The sequence below is a fragment of the Myodes glareolus genome, chromosome 10 (genome assembly GCF_982192425.1).
Source record: "Myodes glareolus chromosome 10, mMyoGla1.1, whole genome shotgun sequence".
Taxonomy (NCBI): domain Eukaryota; kingdom Metazoa; phylum Chordata; class Mammalia; order Rodentia; family Cricetidae; genus Myodes; species Myodes glareolus.
The window spans coordinates 14,421,949-14,443,833 of record NC_142035.1 but is presented as its reverse complement, the minus strand read 5'-3'; the positions used below and the strand labels follow the sequence as shown (position 1 = coordinate 14,443,833).

General features: G+C 45.6%; 1 protein-coding gene across 1 annotated transcript; it reads left to right on the top strand.

Moving 5' to 3' along the window:
• Positions 1–13,663: 13,663 nt before the first annotated feature.
• Positions 13,664–17,549, top strand: Wfdc13 (WAP four-disulfide core domain 13). Its single transcript, XM_085696257.2, has 4 exons — positions 13,664–13,847; positions 15,214–15,364; positions 16,602–16,670; positions 17,347–17,549. The coding sequence occupies exons 1-3, from the start codon at positions 13,760–13,762 to the stop codon at positions 16,633–16,635; spliced, it is 273 nt and encodes a 90-aa protein (XP_085552383.2). The 5' UTR covers positions 13,664–13,759; the 3' UTR covers positions 16,636–16,670; positions 17,347–17,549.
• The last annotated feature ends 4,336 nt before the right edge of the window (positions 17,550–21,885 follow it).

Below are 21,885 nucleotides of genomic sequence, written 5' to 3'. Positions count from 1 at the left end.
TACAAAATTTAAATATAAAAAATCACAAAAAGGGAAATAAAATCTATCTACTGGTTCCACTACACTGATGATATGCTATTCTCATTTATATGGACAAATGCATAGGAACTGTTTTGACAAAATTTTAATTATGTGACGTTCTTTCTATTCCTTCTTACTTTATTTCTAATTTTTAATTAGCCTACAAAGTAACAAATTTCATTCTTTAGAAAATACTCTCTAATTATTTTTATTTTTAAATGTCATATACGTGTGCCACATTTTCATCATTTACATTCCTCTTCCTTTCCCTCCTTCTGATCCATCCCATGTCCCTTCACCTCACTCTCCCCCAAATTCGTGGCTTCTTTTTCTTTAATTATTATTGTTACATACACATATATAAATAAATAATATATAAATACAACTGCTAGGTTCATTTTTGCTGTTGCTCACATGTGTATGTGTTTAGGGATGACCTCTTGAGGTTGGATGACTTACGGGGGGTGGGGTGGGTGAAAGACCCTGGGAGTTGGGAGACTCTCACTCAAGTCTCGGGATAACACGACCCCCCCCCCAAGTACTCACAAGAGACCGTCCTTGCTGCAATCCCACAAGGTTTATTGACAGGAATCAGCGTGCTGGGGCCGAGACTCATATCCCACGCAGGGGTAGAGTAGTTTAACCCTGAGTAGCTGGGAGAAGGGGTATTTAGGGGAAGAAACCACAACCCAAAGGGAGTAGAGAGGGCATCATTGGAAAATTCTGAAAATACCAGTGATAATCACAAGGGGGTAACTCCCTGTTTCTCAAGATTATTCTCAAGATTATAATCTAACTTTATGGTCAGCTAGTTCCTGGAACAGAGTCACTGAACCGGCTAACTTAGATTTTTGGCTCTACTCTTCCTGGTCCTTCAGGGGCTCATCCCCAGAGAAGGCTGGTCCTCCCACCCTTACCAGCCATTAATTGCCTATAGCTCTTCATCTGGGGGTGGGTCTTGTGAGAGTCCCCTTTCCCACACTGGCATGCCAGTTGGCGTAGTCACTGCGCCACTTTGTTTAGACTACCGCACTGTTGAGATTTCATGGGCGCAGCCCTCCTGTCATGTATAGAGGACACTGTCTGACAGCAGGCACCGCCCTGGGCCTCAGCTTCTACAGTTTGTTTAAATGGACCCCAGTGCTTCTCTCTCATCTCCCCCATCTCATTCGTGTCCATGTGACCGGAGAATTCTTCTTTGCATTTTTATGTCTCGTGTGTTCTATTATCTTCCCATTCCTCTTCCTTAGAGCCCTTTGTGGGGGTGGGCTAGGAGGAGACGAGGGAAGGGAAACTGAGGCCAAGATGTATAATAAATAAATCAATAAATTAATTTTTTGAAAAAGAACCTCCTTTCCCTGCTCAAGGCCGCTCTTCTATTTTTATGACCTACCCACATTTATTCCCACATAAATAAAAATTAGAATCTGGGCCAGAGAGGTGGGTCAGTAGTTAGAAGTACTTCCTTTTCTCCCAGAGGACCCAGGTTCCATTCCCAGCACCTACAATAGATAGTTCACAACTACCTATCTCTAGGGGATCCAACACCCTCTTCTGGCATCAGTGGGTGCCTGTACCCACACTCCATATGCACAAAGACACACACGCATACACATACACTTAAAAATAAACTCTTTAAAACAAATTAGATGTTGGCATTCGAATATGAGAAGGAACATATGGTGTTTGCCTTTCTGAGTCTGGTATATATAGCTCGGTATAATAATTTTCAGATCCACCCATTTCCTGAAATTCATATAGTTTCATCTTTGTGTGGTTGAATAAAATTCCACTGTGTGTATGCACCACCTTCTCAGCATCTGTTCATCTGTCGATCGGCATCTAGACTGAGTCTCATTTTCTTGCTGTGACGAGGCCACTGATGGACACGAATGTACAGGCATCTCTGGGATGGGTAAAAGTCCAGGTGACAGAGCTGAGTTATACAGCAGCTCTAATTTTAGTCTTTTGAGAATCGCCACGTCGGTTCCCATGGTGGCTGCCCAGGGTTACGCTCCCACCAGCAGTTTGGTTTCCATGGTGGCTGCCCAGGGTTACGCTCCCACCAGCAGTCCGGTTCCCATGGTGGCTGCCCAGGGTTACGCTCCCACCAGCAGTCCGGTTCCCATGGTGGCTGCCCAGGGTTACGCTCCCACCAGCAGTCCGGTTCCCATGGTGGCTGCCCAGGGTTACGCTCCCACCAGCAGTGAGTGAGGTTCCTCTTTCCCCACTCCTCCCTGGCGCTAGTCATTTGTATCTGAGTCTTAGTCATTCTGACTGGGGGAGTTGAACTCTCCAAGCAGTTTTAATTGGCTCTTCCCTATTATTATCTTAGTCATTCCCTATCATGACTAAGGATATCAAACACTTAAAAATACTTACTGACTCCCACTGTTAGGAATCCCACAAGAGGACCATGCTGCACAATTGTTACATATGTGTAGAGGGCCTAGGTCGGTCCCATGTAGGTTCTCCGGTTGTCAGTTCCGACTCTGTGAGTTCCCATGAGTTCGGGTTAGTTGATTATGTGGGTTTTCTTGTGATGTCCTTGACCCCTCTGGTTCCTACAATCCTTTCTCCCTCTCACTGTCTCTGACTCTTTTACGGCCTTTGGGGACCCTATTCCTCATACTGGGTCCCCTTATCCAGCATTAGTACAAGGGCAGGTGCTTAGTTTTGCTACAAGTTGCTACGCCACATTTTGTTGATATCCATGAGAGGCCTGCCCTTTTCTGAACAGAAGTGGATTGTGAAGGAGGGGAGGGGATGGGAGAGGAGGAGCGAGGGAAAACTGATGTAAAATAAACAAGTAGGAGAAAAAATTACTTATTGGCTGTGTATGTTTTTTCCTCTGAGAATTACCTGCTTGGTTCATCGGCCTATTCATTGACAGGCAAGGGATTTGGGGTGTTTAATTTTATAGATACTGATGTATTCTAGATATTAGCTCATTCTTTCACCCTATAAGCTATCTGTTCCCCTAGCTAACAGTTTTCTTTGGCTTTCAGAAATGTTGCAACTTTGTAAAAGACTGCTTCCAAATAAAAATATTGAGGGTGATGGAGATTATCCACCCAACTTCAACCTCCAGCCTCCATATATACCCATGTGCACATGCATACTGACAAACATCACATACAGACACCATGTTCAGGCTCATACACACTCATGCACAAAAGCGCAAGGAGACAAAACTTCATTTTAAAAGGAAAACTGCTGGCAGTCACGTGGGGAAGAGGTGCTGGGGTCCGCAAGGAGACACAGTAGATGACAACTATGAAGAAGGACGACCCACCAGGTGAGTCACTGTCTAAATGGCGGTAAACTCACAAACAGGGTGTATGGGCCAACTGACTACGGATGCGATTGATTCTGCCTGTAATTCTCCTGTGTGATACCATGATCTCTTCCCACAGCTGTTGGCAGTGTGCTCCTCGTCTACTGAGCACTGGTGATCCTGTAAACTGACAGAAGGATGACGTCGTCCTTTGCTGTATATGCCTGATGAATGAAACAGGCCCCTACAGTTTAGTCTTTGTTCCGCGTGCTGGTGAGAGATTTAGAAGCCTGTTTTCCGTCATTTGCTAGTTGGCAAGACAATTAAGGGCAAGTTAGCTAGACTGAGGGTCTCTGTGCACAGATAGCAAGCTAGACTTTTCACAGATTTACCCAAGAACAGAATTGCAGATGTCTGGTTTGTTACATCAAGGTCTTTCAGACACAGAGGGACCTGGATCACTTTCTCTAGCCAGGCCTGACTGATAACAGAGACCGTGAATATTCCGTATTAAGTTCCTTAGCAAGCAATGCTCGGCACACATTTCTAACCTCAGTTTATGGCACAAAATTCAGGGGTCAGTTAACTGTTTATGTTAAAGTCCTAAAATTTATATGGGTAACAGAAACACAATTAACCAAGTTCAGAGAGAAACAACCTTACGTGAGAAAAGTTTCACAGATAGCCAGGGTCACAGAAGCTGGTCTGGCCTCATAGCCTTGAATAACAAGGTTACAGGCTTCCCTCCTTGTACTCTGGGGCAACATACAGGATAAGAAAATGTATCTTTATGCTTGGGACTCTTTTCAATGCCAGCCCTTGTCAAAGAATGCTGAAACACCCAAGTGCTCTTTACTCCCCCCGCCCCCCGCCCTTGTGTTGCCATGGTAAATGGCTCTGCTCCTTATCATTTACATACAAGAAATGCATTATGATTCTAAGAAATAGCTTTGTAACTTCTTTACTGCCTAGAGTTTCTTGTTAAATGTGCATATAAGCTGTGTGAGTGCAAATTTTCTTTGCAATAAAGAACATGGCTGAAAACCATACCAGAGCTGCAGTTAGGAGCACTGCTACTCTTCCAGAGAACCCAGGTTGGGTTCCCAGTGTTCACATGGCAGCTCACAACCATTGGTGATTCCAGTTCCAGTGGACTTGGGTTCTTGTGGCTCCACAGGCACCGCATACACATGGTACACAGACACACATGCAGGCTGAATACTCACATACATAAAAATAATAACTCTCAAAAAAAATAAAACTTCAAGGTACATGCCAGGTAGTGGTGGCACACACCTCTAATCCCAGAACTCAGTAGACAGAGGCAGGCAGATCTCTGTGAGTTCGAGGCCAACCTAGTTTACAGAGTGAGTTCTAAGGCAGCCAGGGCTACATAGTGAGATCATGTCTCAAAATACAAAGAGCAAGGTACAGTTTTGTGTATGTATGGAAATGTCACAAAGAAAAAGTCAATTTGATTTATTGATCTCATTTCTAAATACTTCAGTGAGGGTCTTCTAACAAAAGATCAACTATATTACATGACATATTTACCAACCTGATTGAGTTTGATGTTGATAAAATAAACTAATATTTCATCTACCTTGAATATTCTGTTTCACTGGGACACCCAGAAATACTACTGTTTCTCAGCCTGTGAGTCGCAACCCCTTTACCATTCTGCATATCAGATTTTTACATTATGATTCATAACAGTAGCAAAATTACAGTTACAAAGTAGCAATGAAGATAATTTTATGATTGTGGGTCACCACAACATGAATAACTATGCTAAAGGGTCACAACATTGGGTAGAGAACCACCGGTTTAAGCAAACCCCAAATCACAGTCTCTACAGGCTCAGCCCAGGACCTTGCTCCCTACCTACCTCTGAAGATGTCTCAGCTACAAGCGCTGATAATCATTTGGCTGGCGGAGCTTTCTCTGCAGTTCCAGGGACAGTGGAACCTCTGCACACAGGGTGAGTAATGAGAGGAACAAACGTTGGCGATTTGGACTTTGATCATGCTTCGAATTGGGTCAGATCGATCTCAGATCTTAAGGTGGGTACGCGCAGGACCTTGTGCCTGGTTCCTGCTTTTATTTTTGCTACAGGTAGCCTAGATCAAGCTGACTCCTTCCACAGCACACTCAGAAGCCTGGACGACTGTGGGAGTGGGAGGAAGGTCTGTACATCACAGTAGCCCCGTGTGACGCCTTTGCAGAGTGCCACCCACCTTTCTCCTCGTTTCTCCATTGATAGCATCATCTTGACAGTGTCCTGTGGGCTCTATGCTAGGGGGAACATGACTCATCCAAGAGGGGTTAGAAATCAGGATCACCACATAAATGTCACACCTAGACTTGGCAGTTGGAGGGATGACTCAGGGATTGATAGCATTTATGGCTTGTAATGTTGTATTTATTGTTACTGTTTTTCTGAGGCTGTGATAAAACACCATGACCCAAAGCAGTTTATGGAAGAAATAGTTTGTTTTGACTTGTGGGTTCAGAGGGATAAGAGTCCATAGCAGGAAGGCATGGGCACAAGAGGCAGGCATTGTGGGAGGACCAAGAAGCTGAAAGGTCACATCCTCAGCCACAATCCTGAAGCAGAAAAAGATAACTGGAAGTAGGATGAGGCTATGAACTCTAAAAGTCCGCTGTCCTGAGTGGCAATATACTTTCTTCAGCTCAGCGAGGCCACAGCTCCCATAACATCCCCAAACAACACCAACAACTGGGGACCAAGGCTTCAAACACATGAGCCTGTGAAGTACGCTCTCATCCAAAGCACCACAGTGCTCTTGCAGAGGACCCAGGTTTGGTTCCCAGCACCCACAATGCAGCTCCGAACCACCTGCAGCTCGGGTGCAAGGGGATCTGATGTTTACCTGTGTTTATATGCACCACCTATGTGCAGTGCTCATGGAGGCCAGAGGAGGGCGTCTGATCCCCCCCGGAGGAGCTGGAGTTAAAGGCAATTGTGAGTCACCTGCTATGGGTGCTGGGAACTGAACTCAGGTCCTCTAGAAGAGCGGTGAATGTGTTCTGAGACACCTCTCTTAAGTCTATGAATATTTTCAATGTAATGCATGTTGTAAATATTTTCTATGACTCTAGATGTATTTTACCGTTTGGGTTTTTGTTGTTGTTTTGTTTTTTTGTAGACAAATCTTGCTGTGTAGTCCCGGGTGGCGCCAGGCTCACAATTCACCTGCCTCCACTTCCTGGATAGCAGATGTGTGCCACCAAACCCAGCTTTTATTGCATTTCTTTTCCATTTTATTTGTGTTTATTTTATGGGGGGGGTCTTGGCTGGATGCATGTCTGCGCACCACTTGCATGCCTGGTGCCTATGGAGACCAGAAGAAGGTACCTGATTCTGTGGGACTTGAGTTACATATGATTGTGAGCTACCATGTAGGTGCTGAGAATCAAACTAGGATTCTCTAGGAGAGCAACCAGGGCCCTTACCGGCTGAGCCACCTCTCCAGCCCTTCTCTGCACATCTCACTGGGATCTGGGCAGCATCTCTCTTTGCACTGGAGATAGTAGCCCCTTATCAGGCTTGGTATTGTCAAGCATTTCCTCCCACTCTGTGGGTTACTTCTTTACACTGTGGCTTCCTTTGCTGGACAAGGGCTTCTGAGTTTGTCAACCCAGAGCCACCCTGTGTGAGCTCACCTTCAGCAACTTCAGCATGAATCACCCACCTTCCCCCTTGGTGTTCTTCTGGGTCAAAAAAAAGACAATGAGACCAGCAGAGGAGGGCTGAGAAGAGTGGGCACGTTCAGCCAATGGAATGCACTGCAGTCCTTGACGGCAGCCAGCCCAACCCAGACCTTGCTACCTCCAGATGAGTGATGAACAGGAGGTGCCACACATGGAGAGAAATGAGAGACACTAGAGAAAACCCCCACTTTGAGTCCTGTTAGTTACACACACACACACACACATACACACACACACACACACACACACACACACCCCTCAGGTTTGCCACCTGACTTCCTGAATTCATTATCCTCATTATGAATATTTTTTATTTGAGACGGAGTATCACTCTATAGCCTTTGCTAGTAGACCAGGCTGGGCTCAGATTCACAAAGATCTGCGTGCCTCTACCGCACCCGTGTTGGGGTTAAAAGTGTGCACCACCACACCCAACGTTCACTGCCCTCGTTATAAACCGACTTCAACCTCAATTCCAAAAGATTGGGACGTGCTGGTAGGTGTGAACAAGTATGGGAAATCGGGCTTGGGCTTACAGCGGGTTCCAAGTGAGGAATGTTCTCAGACTGTGAGAACATGGGCAGTTCCCCCTGGGAGGACTGGCTGTGTGAGCAAAACCCGCAGGCTGGCAGTGCCCCTTGGGCCACAGTGAAAGAGAAGAAAGAGGAAAACCCAAGTCTGGAAAGAGCAGGATGCCTGTGAGGGATGCCCTGGGCTCCCGGTGGGTGCCCGCAGTGGGAGTCCAAGAGCCCAGTGCCTGCCATCGGTTCTGCTCCATTTGACAGGAGTGGAGAGTTCAGACTGTAGCGTGGGTGGTATTCCTGCTGGAGTCCTTTTGCCCGTGGCTTGAGATGAGTTTGGGTTCAGGAAGCACAGCTAACCTTCCTGCTCACAGGAGCTGCCTGCAAAGATTCTCATATGCTATGTGGTGGCAGTGGCGTAGACCAAGGCCGGGTTCTCTCTCCTGGGCCTGTCTTTTCTGACAGGAAGCGGGAAGCCTTTTCAAGCTTAAAGCTCAGATCACAGGACTGGGTACCCACAGGACTGGGTACATTGCAGGAGTTTCCTCTGTGCCGTACACCAAGCCTTAGCACTAGGTCCCAGGGCAGGGCGGTCATAGGTTGGGATGGCCCAGAGTTAGCACAGTACTATTTGCAGAACTGGGTGTTCAGAGAAATACCACTTTTTTTTTGAGGCAGGGTTTCTCTGTAGCTTTGGAGCCTGTCCTGGAAGAAGCTCTTGTAGACCAGGCTAGCCTCGAACTCACAGAGATCCACCTGCCTCTGCCTCCCGAGTGCTGGGATTAAAGCAGTGTACAGAATGATTATCCCACAGCAATCCCCCCTTCTAGTGCTGGGATTAGGATCACTGCCTGGCTCTGTTTCTCTTTTAGACTGGATCATTCTCAAGTAGCCCAGGGTGGCCTTGAGCTAACAAAGATCAGTCTACCTTTGCCTCCCAAGTGCAGGGATTAAAGGTGTATGCCACCACTGCCTGGCCTCTATGGCTAAGTGATGACTTAGTTCCGCACTCTGATCTTCAGGAAAGCTTTATTTGTTAAATCACAAACAAAATATCACCACAGTCGAAGGTGAGGATTAGGTGGTGAGGGAGCCCATAGAGGACTCTCAGAACCCCAGGTGAGCCAATAAAAGATTTCTAAGAGAAAGATCCTTTCTTTTTATTATTATTAATAAAGACCCTTTCAGGAGATACCTTAAGAGAGGATGGACTTTATCTTTCAATACAACATGGGAGGGACAGTAAGAGAGCTATAGAAGTAGAATTTTGTATTCTTTTGAAGCTGAATCTATATCCTTCGAAACTAGATTATCTGGAGTGTTCATTATACCCAAATGGGAACTACTGAGAAAATAACTTTAAAATATGCAAAAAAAAGAAATGAGGGGACCACAGTGATACAATGCAAAGTACCAAACACATGCAAAAGAAGTCATTGTTTAAGTTATCAAATAATGAAAGATAGGACACAACAGAAGCCCTTCTTATAGTAGCCACTTCACATAGAAAGATTAAATTGGTCAGCCCTTGGGAGACAGAGAAAGGCAGGTCCTGAGGTTAAGGCCAGCCTAGGATACACAGGGAAACCCTGTCTCAAAAAAAAAAGAAAGAAAGGAAGAAAGAAAGAAAGAAAGAAAGAAAGAAAGAAAGAAAGAAAGAAAGACAACTATCTCCTGTCTAAAAGAAACTACTTCGGGGGCTACAGAGATGGCTCAGTGGTTAAGAGCACTAACTGCTCTTGCAGAGGACCCAGGTTTGATTCCTTACACCCATATCAGCTGGTAACCTTCTGTGACTCCAGTTCCTGGGGATCCTATGCCCTCTTCTGACCGCCATGGGTATTGCAGGCAAACACTCCACGCAAATAAATAAATAAATAAATAAATAAATAAATCGAACAAAATAAGAGACAAAAGAAACTACTTTAGCTCTAAAGACTGAAATTCCAAAGAATGGAAACAGTAAAAAGAAATTGCACTCATAAGTGGATAGTAGCTGTACAATTAAGGATAACTATGCTACAATCCACAGCCCCAGAGAGACTAGGTAACAAAAAAGAGTTCAAGGAGGAGACGCCCAGACCTCCCTGGGAAGGAAAAATAAAAGAGATTTTGTGAGTGGATGGCGGGCAGGTAGGATGCGAACATGAGAGATCAAGGTCAGGGGTCAGAGAGGGAGAGTGCTGAAGGGGACTGTTGGAAAGGGGGGACATTTCGGTGCCAGGTAAAAACCTGGGGCAAGGGAATCTCCCAGGAATATGCAAGGATGACCCTAACTAAGACTCTTAGCAATGGCAGATACATAGCCTGAACCGGCCATCTCCTGTGACCAGGGAATACTTCAAGTGGAGGAATTAGGAAACCAACCCAACTGTATAACCTTCGACCTATAAGTTTGTCCTGCCTGTGGGATGTGCTGGGGTAGGGTGGCCTAGAGATTGAGGGAGTGGCCAACCAATGACTGGTCTAGCCTAATATCCATGCCAGGAGAGTGAGCCCATCCCTGACACTGCCTGGAGTACCAGGACCCACAGACTGGATCAGCGAGAAACCCAGGATAGAAACAAACACTACTGGGGTGGGAGGACTCAGTGTAATTATACCTAATTATATTCTGCTGTACCCACAGAGTGGCACCCAGCCCAATTATCATCAGAGAGGCTTCATCCAGCAACTGATGGAAACAGATGCAGACCCACAGCCAAACCTTAGGCAGAGCTCAGGGAATCCTGCAGAAGAGGGGGCAAAGGATTGTAGGAGCCAGAAGGGTTCCCAGAATCAACTAACTTGGACTCACAGGTCTCACTGAACCAAGAATCGGGGAACCTGCATGGAACTGACCTAGGCCATTTGGCATATATGTTACAGTTGTGTAGCTTGTTCCTCTTGTGGGACTCCTAACAGTGGGAACAGGGGCTGCTTCTGACTCTTCTACTGGCCTTTAGAACCCTACTCCTCATACTGGGTCTCCTTGCCCTTTGGTGACCATGGGAGACCTGTCCTTTCCTAAGCAGAAACAGAAGAGGAGTGGACTGGGGGGGGGATGGGGAAAAAGGAAGGGTGGGGGGAAGGAGTGGGAGGAAAGGAGGGAAGACAGAAGCTTCCTTTTAGAGAGAGAGATGGAAAGGAAGGGACTCAGGATGGAAGCTGAAGATCAGCTTGCCTCGGCAGATGGTGGGGGGAGTGGGCGTGGCTTGTCTCTTAAAGGGACAGGATAGATCATTACATTCCCATCTCTTTTTTATAATAGAAAGGCAGGAGGTTAGGCACAACAATTTAAAGGAATTGGGGTGGCAGATTTCCAAGACTGCTTCCTGCTTATTTGTGGGCATCATCTTAAGAGGGACCCTGAGAAAGCTGGGTGCTGGTCACATTCTGGGGTAGCTGGTCTCTTTGTTCCTGTCCAGTGTTTGTGCTATGGAAATGTCTGGTGTCTCTTATATCTGTTTAAGGTATTGGCAGAACCGAGGACAAAGTTAAGTTTAGGAAAAAAAATTTAGAACCAGGGAATTGAGAGGGGTGTATCTGACCTGTTTAAGGTGGATCCTTCAATTCAGCTCCCTGGAACTCACAAGAATTCTTTGGGTTTGTGAAAACAGACGTTTTCATTTTATTTAAACAATTACATTGGTGCCATCAGACTCAGTAGGCCCTCCTGCACCCCTGCCAGGGTCAAGATCCAGAACCGGGTATTTTTTCCACAACAACCACGTGTTCCATCTGCATGAGCGCTGACCTCTACACACACCAGCAGCTTCGGTGGTGAGCTGTCCCCTTCCAGCCCCAACCAAAGCCTTCACGGCTACAGCTGAGCCCTTTGTGCTTTCCATAGCTAAAAAACGTGACCAGACAACTGGGGTCAGTCCTCCCACGCTAGCACTGCACACGCTGTACAGTGTATTTGACTGGAGGCCCAAGGTCCCTCGGATTTTTCTTTCTCCTTTTTTCTCTTCTTTTTCTTTTTTTCTTTGGACCGCTAATCAGTGGTCCCCATGAGAGACTGCTCGGAGCAGACTCTAGCCCCTCTGGCTTCCGAGTCACCCGGACTGAAGTCCGTCAGACTTTAACACCCAGCCTGTAGACAGAGGGCGCTCTTCTACAAGCCCTGTGGTGTTCACTGCTGTTTCACACCCCACCTATAGAGGGGAGATGTCTCCCTATAAGCCTTGTATTGTCGTGGGTTTCCACATTTTCAGTTATGGTATAAAACGGCACTCCACCGGTGTCCCAATGGCTTCGTTGGCTCCACTTTTCCTCAAAATGTCCCGGCCACTGGTACTGCTGTCAACAAGATTGGTCGGATCCACGAAGTAGCTGTTTTGAATTTCAGTCTTTTGCTCCCCACCACGGCTTGTGGCATGGTGGCTCGGCAACAGGGTGGATCACACCTCTAGGCCTCTCTTCCAAACAACATGTGATCGCTGCCATTTTGACTGAGGCCAGGTGACCTTACCACCATCTTAACTGAGATCAGGAGACTCCACTGCCATCTTAAATGAGAGCCAGGTCAGGTGACCAAATTCTGCCATCTTTACTGAAGTATACCCTGCCTGGTCCCCTGGTTTACTTATGTTTTTGTCTCTAAATTCCTCTTGTTGACCCTGTTGCATGTGTGTTTTGCACAGTGGCATGCCTTTGGTAGGGCCCACCAAGAGCATCCACTTTGCCCAATTTCTGTTCACTGCGTCTGTGTATACAGGTAACTTAAATGCACCTGTGTTTACTGTTAAATGTTATAATTGTCTGTTCATTGCATCTCATTTCAGACTACAAAAACAATAAGTCTCATGTTTTAAACTAGTATAAACTTTTAAGTATCTTACAAAAATACTTTATATTTAATCCAACCCTGTTTTACCTGTTAAGTTGAGAGCCAGTACAGTTGAACTTGGACCCAGCTCTCCAGGCAGATTTTATACTGTAGCTGTACCTGATAAACAGCCCTCAACTGCTCAGAGATCTGGGAAATATGGCATTTAAATATTTAATTATTAAAAGACCTTTCATAACAAAAAGAGACAGGTTGGCTCCTAGCAGCAGCACTCTATTTCCTTCAAAGAAGACAGAAGACAAATGGGCACAAAACAACGTCCATCTGCACTTTGATTCAACTGCCAAGTGCTGACCACTGGGCAAAACTGCCTTTCATCTAAACTGAAGATCACCAGACAGTGAACAGAATCGCTGGAATCGACAACCTAGCTGCTCAGGTCAAGGTAGGCTTGTCTTCTTACAGTCCACACTAAGATTGAAGCAGAAACACAATGCTCTTAGTTTATGTAGAAAAACAATGGGATTAATTTGACGTAAATTGATGAAATGTTATATTTGTATTCGGAATGAAAGCCAATTCTCTAAGCCCTGAAAAGAGGTCTTTATGAGAAAGCTAAAACAGGCTATGCCAAACAGGGAAACTTAGGAAGTTTCCAGAGCAAATCAGACAACAAGCGAGAACACACACCATCATTTCTATCTAGTCATGCACTGCGGGGAAGGGGACCTGGTCAGCACTCAGAGAGCTAAGAAGGCCATTGAGTTTGAAGAGACCAGCCACAGGGAGAATATACTAAAAAAAAATTATAAGCAATGGAAAAATATGGTAGACTAATTAGTTAAAGATACAAACAAACAAACAAACAAAAAAACTATTTCTTCCCCATTAGCAACAAACAAAAGGAGATAGCTAAGTCATCCAGATATAATCCAGAAAGTCAGTTTAAGAACTCAAGCCTCAGTGGATAAATATAAAATATAACAAGGACATACAACACCTCCATGGGGAAAGATTTAAGAAAACAAACCAAAGACTAGGTTGGTAGATGTGTGCCTGGCATACACAATGCACTGGGTTCCATGCTTACCCACACACACAGTCTCACAGAGAGAGAGAGAGAGACAGAGACAGAGAAAGAGAGACAGAGAGACAGAGAAAGAGAGACAAACACAGAGACAGAGAGAGACAGAGAGAGAGAGAGAATTAAGTTCCATGTGAAGAGAATGAAGACAGCAAATCTGGGACCAGGACCTGCCCCTGTAGTGGGCAGGGCTAGGAGGTGTAGGAGATGGTTGGGTCCTACAGGCTCCACTTGACTGTAACAGACAAAAGGCCATCCCAGCAGCCTGTTTCCCTCTCTTCTCCTCACGGCAGGGTCTGGGCAAACCCAGCCATCCTCAGCCAGGACTTACCACCCGTCCTTCCAGCACCATGACACCTGTGTCACCTGTCCAGCTCCTGCTGGTGCTCAGCCTAGCACCCCAGCTGGTGTCTGGAAGTCCCAAGCAATACTTTCTGAGTAGGTGCTGGGCTTGGGTTCCAGGGGAGGGAAGGGGTTCGCTCCGGTGGAAAAGAGAATGTCTCAGGGAAGACATGTAGAAAAGTTTGCAGTGAACAGAATTGTGCCACGTTCAAGGGTCCAAACTTTATAGTCTGACAAGTCAGGCTAGAATCTCTGCTCTGCTTCCTTATTGCCTGACTCCAAACCCTCCATATAAATGGGTTTGGGCTTTTCAAATGTAACCTAATAATATAAATAATGATGTAGAGACAGGAGGAGGGAGAAATGAACTGGTACATTCTCCATGGAGCACTCTTATTAGACCACGAGACTTCCCACAAAATATTAGTTACAAGAAATGTCAGCCTCATCCTCCTGATTAATTTCACTGTCCCTGGCTCCAATGGGGATGTTTGGTCCCACTTTACAAGCTTCAAGACAGACAGGAAAATGAAGTAGGTAGAAATCAAGATCCAGTTTGCGTAATGTTGGTCTTGGAGGATATGTGGGGAGGAAGGAAAGAGGAACCTTGCATTTTATTTCATTTTTGTTACATAAAATCCAGAGGCACTGCACTATCACCAGTGACTAGTATCCACAGACGAGTATAGATGAGAGTCTGTCTCATTGGCCACTGCTGCCCAGTTTAACCTGACCAGGGCAATAATGATTGTGGGCCACTACATGGTAGGAAGAATGCTATTATCATGTGTGCATTCTTCTATATTTGGGGCTCAGGAAAATGATATGACTGATAACTCATTTTTGGGGGGAGTCTCAGTTCTGTGTGCAGGGCTTCTGGGAGGAAAAGGAGAAGCCCAATCTTGACATCCCATTCTGAAATTCCTACCCATCTCATCACGGAAAAGGCCACTTTGAGAACTCGACTGAATTGGGTCCCAGTTCTCTGATCCAGCACTTGCAGTTTGTTGGGTTCATGAATACACCAAACTTAACTTCTGTTTAGTCTTCCTCCATACAATCAGCCTATGTTTGGTTGACTCTAGGCTAAATCGTTAAGTAGAGGTTGAAAGACTTTCTCAAGTCCACACAATAAGTTCTTATGGATTAGGTGTCCAATACCACTTTTGTTCTGCTTTGTTTTGGCTTGCCACACATACATACACATTCATATCCTTGAAATGGACCCTACCCGGGTCTATAGGGACCGTGCATCTGATCTGCAGGGATCGTGAATGTACAATGAGTTCAGAGTTCCTCCAAATAGTCTTGAATCATATATCCATCCCTAATTCACTGAACAGAACTCAGAGGAAGACAGGAGCTAGAGGCAAAGCTGGCTTCCATCCCTGGAGAGCACACGGGAGAAACGGGGTGGCTGCCGCCTGTTCTTTCCACCACTCTTGCCTATTCTCCATTCCAGAGTACATCTTGGAACCTCCACCCTGCCGAGCCGAACCTGAAGACTGCAACACCTTTTGTACGCAGCAGGAGGAATGTCCAGAAAATCTCCAGTGCTGTTCTGCCTACTGTGGGATAGTCTGCTCCTCAAACAAAGCCCCACTGCCGAACACGTAAGGGTCTCCCTCCCAGCCCAAGCACCAGAGCTGCCGGCAGAGGCCAACAGCAGCGCCTCTGGTCCATGGCTGCGATGTCTCTTCCTCCTTTTTCCTTTAGTCTCATTATTGTCATTATTGCTGTATTGCCAACATTATCTCTGTCTTTTCCAAGGAGGAGTTCCACAAAACTTCTAATTAAGAGAGATTCCTCAAATTCCACAAGCCTTCTCCCCTGCCCCTGCCTCTCTGAACATACTCGCAATTGCCTCTACCTCTCTTCTGAACGAACCCCTTTCCCAGACTCTGCCTTCATCCCAGTACCTGTCTGGAATGATGTATCTGGGCATACACATGGCACCAAATCCCCAAAACAAATGTGTTCAGTTTTTGTTTCCCCTCCTTTCAGCAGACACTGTCCCTTGTTCCTCCATGTTCTCAGGCTCGGGAGGTCAGCGCCAGGAGGGCTATGGTTGACGGACTAGGCATGCGCATCAGCCTGAGTCTTCCAAAGGGAAGGGTTCTGGGGTGGAGAAAAGACTCCAGGGTGCTGATGAGACACCGTGGCCCCTCTCATACAGGCACGCCCGATGCCTTCGCTAAGAGAGCTCCTCTTTTCTTCTTCCTTTCTTTTTTTCTTCATGAGCAGATGAAGGTCCTACTTATCTCACAGGAAGAATCAGTGACCCACAGCGAGAGATTTAACCACTCAATGTCTTCAGAGAGGGTCCAAATGCCTCGCCCTTTGCTGTGTTCCCCACCCTGAGCAAACACCCAGCTGCATCTACTTATGTGCAGAGTGGTAGTGTAGATCTGGAATCAAATACCTGGGAGCCTGTCCTGGATCTACCATGTCTTAACCGGGTGATCTCAAATTAATTAGCCCCCCCCCCCGAATAAACTTTCCTCTCGTTAAGACAAGGATGATGACAATGGCACTAAAATCAAAACCACAAGTTATCTGGAAGCCGTCACTCGCCTCATAATTAATGCTCCATCCATTTGACTGGTCCCCTGACCAGTTCTCGCTGCAGAGACTAACCCGTGCAATTAAATGCCACACCTTTCAACGTTTAACGTTAGGCTACAAAGGCACAAAAAAGATGAACTGGGGTCGTTTAGTTCCCCCTCCTCCTCTGCTGCAGCAGAGCTCAGCTTCACGGTCTACTTTCAAGTGGGACTGATAGGAAGCAGGAATTACAGCGTTGAGAACAGACTGGCTGCCAATAGAGGTGCAAATATTTCTCTTCTACAGGTACAAGAGACTCAAGACTACTCCGGGCGCTTGACATTTGAGCCATGCTCGCCAGCGCACTGCATACGGGTAAGGTTCTCCTGGCTCCTTGTGGGAAACCTCCTCTTCCTCTCCCCGCATTCCCCCAAACCACCAGCATTCTCACTAGGCCAGAACAGCCTCCTTGGCGGTCAGATTGCTCCCCCATTCTTCACTTCACCAGGTCCATCTTTGAACTCGTTCCCTGGGGGCAGACGATGGTCTACAACAGAAAGAAGCAGAGCCGTGGCCTAAGGGGACTGCAGGACCCTCAGACCTAAGGCTTTGCCAAGGAACAGGCTGTTCCAGCCTTCCCTGGGCAAGCACCATGGGCAAGAGGTCAGACTTCACGCTCTGTGAGTCATTGGTTAACTCACCGTGCCTCTCTGGGACAATTAACCTGCTCATGCGAAAGAGAAAGAGGCTCCCTGTGCCTTAGGATGGTGTGAGGATGAGACAAGGTTGCACAGATGGAAGGACACGGTCACCGAGGAGACCCTGCAAAGATGAGAACACACATGATGCCACTCTGACCAGGTTCTAGGTATTTGCTCTTTGAAAAGGTAGAAAGGGGGTCACCTTTATCATTTGACTGAGATTACAAAAAGTAGTAAATAAAATTCTGGTAAACAAAGTTCCCTGTCCCTCTATCACCAAAATAAAAATGGTGTTTATCATTTGGTGCATTTTGTTAAGAGCATTCCTTTTTTTTTTTCTCATAATGTAGGAGCTGTGCTAAGGAAAATGCTCAGTAGTTAAGATTGCTTGCTGCTCTGTCGTGAGAACCCGGATTTGGATCCCAGTATCTCGCAAACATCTGTTAACTCCAGCTCTAAGGGATCCAACATCCTCTTCTGGCCTCCTCGGACACCTGCACACACATGGGTACATGCATGCATATGTGTGTGCAAGCACACAAACATATAACAATAAAATGGATTTTTAAGAATTAAATGTACAAGTGTATGATCTGTTGGTGGTAGGATGTTCCCAGAGTTTTCAAATAAGAACAGTGGCATCTCAGCTCCAAGTGCTCTCACTGATCACGTACAGAGAGAATGTTATGTGAACGCAGGTAAGGTTAGCACAGCAGAGCAAGTGCGATAGCGCCGCCTTGACCCTTTCACAGCCCCTGCCAAGCCCAGCACTTCCTACTACACCAGGAGCATCACCCTGGCCATCAGCCAGCAGAGCAGCCTTCTAGATAATCCCAGGCTGTGCAGCAGAAAGACGTGGGAATAGAGTAAGAATCTCTGTACACTCTTGGGAATCAGTCCAGCTCGGCTCTGCTGATGTAGTTATGTTGGGCAATTCCCAATCCCCAGAGACATGGAGATGAAGAGCAATTAACTCTAGGGTGGATTATGAAGATCAAATGAGATGATGCGTGCAAACCCCTCACGAGGATGCTGGCAGAGTTCAAGGATGTTATTACTTGTGTCTAGTCAATCCGTTACTCAGAATTCTTGTTTTATAAAGAAATCACGGGAGGCCGGTGGGCATGAGTCTGCAAATTCAGTCTTGCCAAGACTGATGAACAAGCATGACAACCTGAGTTTTATCCCCCAGATCCTCCATGGTGGAAGAAAAGAACTAAGTCCCACAAGTTGTCATCTGACCTCCATGTGTACACTGTGGCGTGCGCGCACGCGCACACACACACACACACACACTAAATATTCATGTAAAGGGTACATTCCAATATAAATGTTTAGTGGGTTGGTTGGTTAGTTTATTGTTAATTTCTCTAGTTTCTGTCTGAATTAACTCAAGTCGATGAACGCAAGCTAAGTGTTCTCTAATACTTGAGAGGGAGCAGGATGCAGTCATGATAGTCCTTGCACCTTTGAAAGATAAGGTGATGAAAGTCACAGTGAAGAGATTGGCTGACTGAACAGCGATCTCAGTGTCTGTCCTAAGCTTCCAAGGAACTCTGTGCCCCTGCAGAGCCCCTCCAAATGACACAAGTCTGAAAGTGTTCGGTCACCTAGGCCCACGGGTTCTTGTTTCTATCTGTTGCACACCCTCTAAGTGAACTTTGTCCCAACTCCAACCCTATACCTTTCTTTTAAGAACCTTTCTGATCCAGCTGTCTCCCTGGTAACCCCTAACCCAGAGCAAGAAGGACTGTTCAGGAAAACCTGAAGCCTTCTTTTACTACCAGAAGTCAATCAGACATGGTTCAAATTGCCCTGAGTGAGCCTGGAAGGTCTTTCACATTCAAAACACAGCAATCACTGTTAGATACTCAAGTTTAATCTATAACGCTCTTAGGCACTAAATATGGACATCTGTGCTGTTTATAATAAAAAAGTAGCCCCAAGTTCTGCCTAGTGTTTGGCTGTGGGTCTCCGCATCTGCTCCCATCAGTTGTGGGTGAAGCCTCTCTGATGATGATTGGGCTAGCCTCATCTATGAGCTGGCAGAGCATCATTAGGAATCATTTCATTGACTCTTTTGGCGGGCCATTTGTGTTTGGTTCTATTCCAGGTCTCTGGTTCTTGGCCATCCAGGCAGTGTCAAGCATGGGCTCACTCTCATGGTGTGGGCCTCAAGTTGGACCAGTCCTTGGCTGGCTATCCCAACAAGTTCTGTACTACCATTACTCCCAGAACGTCTTGCATGCAGGATAGATTGTAGGTCAGAGTTCTGTGGCCAGCTAGGTTGATGTCCTGTCCCACCACTAGAAGCCTTGCCTGGCTACAGAAGATGACCAGTTCAGGCTCCATATCCCCCATTACTAGGAGTCTTCGCGAAGCTCTGGAAACCCTGCAGAAGAAGGGGAGCAAGGACTGTAGGAGGAAGAGGAACTGTGGATACCACAAGAACATGGCCCACAGAATCAACTGAGCAGGGCTCATAGTGACTCACAGGGACCAAAGTGACAATCAGGGTGCCTGTATGGGTCTCAGCTTCGTCTTCTGCAGATGCGTTATGGTTGTGTAACTTGGTGTTCTTGTGGGACACCTAACAGTGGGAGTGGAGATGACTCTTTTGCCTGCTCTTGAGACCCCTTTCTTCCTACTGGATTGCCTTGCCCAGCCTTGATAAGAGGGCATGTGCTTAGTCTTATTGTAAATTTTTCTGCCAGGTTTGACTGATATCCCCCAGGAGGCCAGCTCTTTTCTGAAAGGAAACAAAGGAGGAGTGGATCTGGGGAAAAGGGGATTGGTGGGAGGGACTGGGAATAGTGGAGGGAGAGAATACTGCAGTCAGGAGGTCATATATGAGAAAATAATCAATTAATTAATAATAAAAATCAACCCAAAATAAATAAAATAAAAGAGCCAATGAGCTTCTCCATCACTGGGCATTTCAGGTGGTCAGTAACCACAAGAGGCTAGCAGCTGCTTTAGCATAGCTACCAAAAACAGACATCACATCATCCATCATGGAACATACTGCTTTAAGCCGTATGAGTTGGATGTCTCCTTTTTATTATTACTATTCATTGATTTGAGGGAGAGGGTATGTGTTTATTTGGTTGGTTTTGTGCTCACTATGTAGACCAGGCTAGTCTTGAACTCATAAAAATCCACCTGCCTCTGCCTCCTAACTGCTGCAATTAGAGGTATCTACCACTATGCCCAGCTCTGCTACCTATTTAATGATGGCTAATTATAGATCATGAGGCAAAGATTTCTATACTTTGGTATTGGAAAAGACTTCTATACTTTGGTATTTTTACATTTAGTGGATTAGTGCTTAGTTCTGATTTGTGCAGGACATAAAATTCCAATATTTTCTCTTAAACAGTTTGAAAGGATTTGGATGCATGTCTGCCTTCTGATGAGTGTGAAGACTGAAGATCCACAGTCATCAAAATCAGTAAAGATCATGCCTAGAAAGACAGACTGGTAAGGGTATTGGCTCACTGGGTAAGAGATCGTGCTATGCACGCAAGAGGATCTGGGTTCGAATCCTCAATGCCCATGTGAAAACTGAGCATGACTGTGTGTACTTAGAAGTCCAGTGTGGGACAGACAGATCCTGGGAGTTCATGGGCCAGCCAGCCTAGCCAAAAGATGAGCTTAAGCTTCCATGAGAGATTCTGTCTCAAAAAAATAAGGTAGAGAGGGGTAGCAGTATTTTCTGGGCTCCACATGGGTGTGTGATGATTCACAAACATGTGGCATAAGCCACTCACCACATACATATACACACATACACACAGAATGATATAATGGTTAAATCATAATATGGCTAAAAAATGTTTAGTGCCATTCATACATGCAAAATATTTCAAATAGCTTTACTATTCAAAACATTAGGAGAGGGATTGGATAAATTATATAGGACCATGGCATAACACAGATGGGTGCATTCTAGTTATAGAATCCATTTTTTATTTGCATGTTTCTGATTTTACTTTTTATTTTAATCATAATTTGAAAATACAGTTGTATGAGTCTTCTTGGGAAGAACACAGAGGAAAATTGCATAGTATCTGTGAGAAGTCCTTACCACTGGCCACAGGATTCCGGTGAGGCTGTAATAGTCTCCTTATTGTAGCCTACACGTTTAGAAATATCACTCACTCTTGTATGTACAGTGATGTTTATTCTGCTCTTTCTCGTCTCTTATTACTGTACATATAGATGTTTTTTTAAGATAATGTTTTAAATACATTTTTTTAACAGTTGGGACTTAACCCAGGGCCTCACAATTGCTGGGCAAGTGCTCTACCACTGAGCTACACAGCCCCCAACTCCAATTAGATACATTCGTATTGTGTGGGTATATGTAGGCCCTATACAACAAAGTCTAAGCAGTTATTTGCTTCTTGAAGGTCAGCAAGACAGTAGAAGCTCAGCTCATGCAAACTGGTTCTAGCTGAGCTTGGAAGCAAGCTGAGGATCCGGTCTAGTTTTATTCCCTCCGGGGGATCAAATCCAGGCTATTATACACATTAGATAAGTGTTCTACCACTGAGATACATCTCCAGTCTTCTTGTCCTCTTTTGATCTCTGTGTCCCTCATTCTTCATGGACCAGGGGTCTCTCAAGGCATAACTTCTTATGGCAAAATTCGGAAGTCAAAGGAGTATATACAATATTAGATTTCAAGCTTGGGAACATCCCTTGCGCAAACAAAGCAAGAAGCAAGAGCGAGTCAGAAATCTAAGGTATACAAACAAAGGACAAGCTGCCCAACTGAAGACCATCGGAAGAATGCAGATATGATGGTATAGATTTAATAAGTCTTTACAAAAGAAAGATGAACCTTAGTGTTAAAAAGAAAAATGTACCTAAAGTGGTTGCCAACT